This window comes from Alligator sinensis, unplaced genomic scaffold, assembly GCF_000455745.1.
Source record: "Alligator sinensis unplaced genomic scaffold, ASM45574v1 scaffold421_1, whole genome shotgun sequence".
Taxonomy (NCBI): Eukaryota; Metazoa; Chordata; order Crocodylia; family Alligatoridae; genus Alligator; species Alligator sinensis.
The window spans coordinates 4082674-4085024 of NW_005841871.1; the positions used below are offsets into that span (position 1 = coordinate 4082674).

The 2351-nt window shown below is 68.9% G+C and overlaps 1 protein-coding gene across 1 annotated transcript in view; it reads left to right on the forward strand.

Annotated features, from left to right (window-relative positions):
* Positions 1-1831: 1831 nt before the first annotated feature.
* The window catches only part of CRMP1 (collapsin response mediator protein 1), a 77315-nt gene continuing 76795 nt past the window's right edge, over positions 1832-2351 (forward strand). Inside the window, exon 1 of the mRNA XM_006017026.3 lies at positions 1832-2055. Coding sequence (XP_006017088.1) covers positions 2017-2055 — 39 coding nt within the window. The 5' untranslated portion in view covers positions 1832-2016. The remainder of the gene's footprint in view (positions 2056-2351) is intronic.

Consider the following 2351-nt stretch of genomic DNA (forward strand, 5'->3'; position numbering starts at 1 on the left):
CGCCCGCCCGCCGGCAGGGACGGGGGCAGCCGGGCAGCGATCGCCGCCCCCGGCGCTGCCCTCTTGTCCGACCGGAGCCGAGCGGGAGCTGGACCCCGCCTACGGCCCCCGGGGTGCAAGGGGCGGAGGGGCTCCTCCAGGGGCCGGATCAGGCCTGTGCGGGCAGAGTTGGGCTGGCTGCCCTAGCAGAGCCTCGCTGCCCGGCACAGACCCACTGACACGCATGCCCCGCAGCCGCACGCGTGGTGGGAGGGAGCCATCCAGCGTGTGCTGCGGGCTGTGCGCGGAGGATCCCCAGCACTTTCTCTTTTCCGATCTCCCGATGAGTTACCCGCTCCCCACCCCCGGCCATGTGATCGGGATCCTCTGGCTGGAAGTTGGTGTCGCTCGACCTGGCGCCCTCCTGCCCTCGTGGTGCCCACCCCGCGCTCGGGGCTTTTCCGCGCAGCGATCATTGTCCTCGCGCCCGCAGCGCCGGCTCCTGGCCCGGCCCCGACCTGCCGCAGGGGAGCGATTGCTCCCTGGGCATCTCCCGGGGCAGGCACGAGCTCCGCAGCCGGGGCCGGGCAGCAGTGCAGCTCCGAGAGGGGGAGCCTGGGCCAGCCTCTTACCGCATTTCATCACGGAAAGCGGCAGCATAAAATGAGGCAGCTCCGCATCCCGCCAGGCAGGGCTTGGCTTTCCCGGGAAATGGAGCTATACTTCCCTTTTCTCTGTGGACCAGTGGGCCTTGCACCCCCACTTCCTCCGTATATGTGTGCGTACACAACTCCACACATCCACACGACAAACATCAGCCTGTCCCTTGTCACCCCCCCCCCCGGCTTTTCCCTAGCTTTAATGCCCTACCCCTTTTCTTCCCACTTCTCCTTTGTTCCGAGCACGAAGCAGGTGCAGAATAGAGTCCCGAGGGCCTCGTGCTGTGTAGGTGCAGTGTGTGCGTGTGTATGTGTGTGTGTGCGCATGCATGTGTGTGCGTGTGTGTCCGCGCCGGCCGGGGGCTGCCTCCTGCAGTGGCTGAAGCCCAGGCGAGCAGCTGCAGTGCGGTCTGCCCTTCCCCCTCCCCATCCATCAGTCTCTGTCACTGCTCCGACCCTCCCTGCACCGGTGACTCATGCTCCGCGCGGCGGTGCAGCCCGCAGAGGCACATCTGCTCCCCGCTGCCCGGCCGCGGCGCATTCATCCCCGCGCCTGTGCCCCGCCGCGGGCAGCTGCGGGGGGGTGGGCAGGAGGTGACAATGGGCTGGGGGAGACGAGCTGCGAGTCCCCTCCCCCGGCGCACAGCGCGGAGCACTTGTGGGAGGGGGACATGTCTTCAAGTCGCCTTTGTGCCCTTTGCCCGGAGCCACAGCTCCTTTTCCTCCCCAGGCTCCCGGCAGGGCTGCGTCTGGGCGCTGCGCTGCAGGCTCCGGATTGCACCGCCGCCTTCGTGCGGCTCCTTTGTGGGCTGCGATCAGGTGCAGACGGAGGCTTCAAGCACCGATTTGCTGCGTCCCCCGAAGTGCCCGAGAGCCGCACGGGGGGTGACACCGGTCTGTGACCGCCGCGGGGGCGGATTTGTCCGCGGCATCCAGGGCAAGCGGGCGCTGGACTTGGGCCCAGTGATCTCCCGTTTCCAGCGCTTGTGGCTGCAGTTTGGGAGCAAAGAGGGATTGGGGGGGGGGCACGACACACGGCATCTTCCAGTCTCGTATTGGAGGCCACAGATGGATTGATGGGCTGGGAAGGGGGTGGGAGGGGGCGCGAGGAAAGGGAAGCGCTTCCTGGGTTGAGCCGAGCGAATCCCGCTCCGCTCTGCAGCCGGGAGGGCGCTGCTGCTGCCTGTAGAAGGAGCTCTCGCCCGCTCCCCCGGGAGGCGCGTCCCTGTTTTATTGCAGCCGGGAAAAAAAAGGTGCTCGCTTTGCCGAGGCTCCTTCCTCCCGGCGGGGAACCGCAGGCTCCATTCAAGGGCGCTCCTTCCCTTCCCTTCCCGGCGGCTCTCGGTCGTGGGTGTCCGCGGGGCTCGCAGGAGCTAGCATGTCTTACCAGGGCAAAAAGAGCATCCCCCACATCACGGTAAGCCGGCAGCCTTTGTTAGCGGGCCGAGGGGCGGAGGCTCGCTGGGGTCGGGGCTGGGCAGAGCCCCGAGCTCAGGCTGTCTCCCGGGGAGGGAGGGATGGCCCCCGCCGGGAGCCCGGGGAGGAGAGGGGCGGTGATGGCGGCTGGGCGAGGGCAGGACCCGGGCGGCTGCACCGAGGCGGACCCCGCGCTCCGGCAGGCGTGTGCAAATCTCCCTCTGCCCGGCCCGGCCCGGCCCGGCCCGGCCCGTGCGCCTGTGGCCGCGGGGCTGGAATTCATCCTGGCCGCGGGGG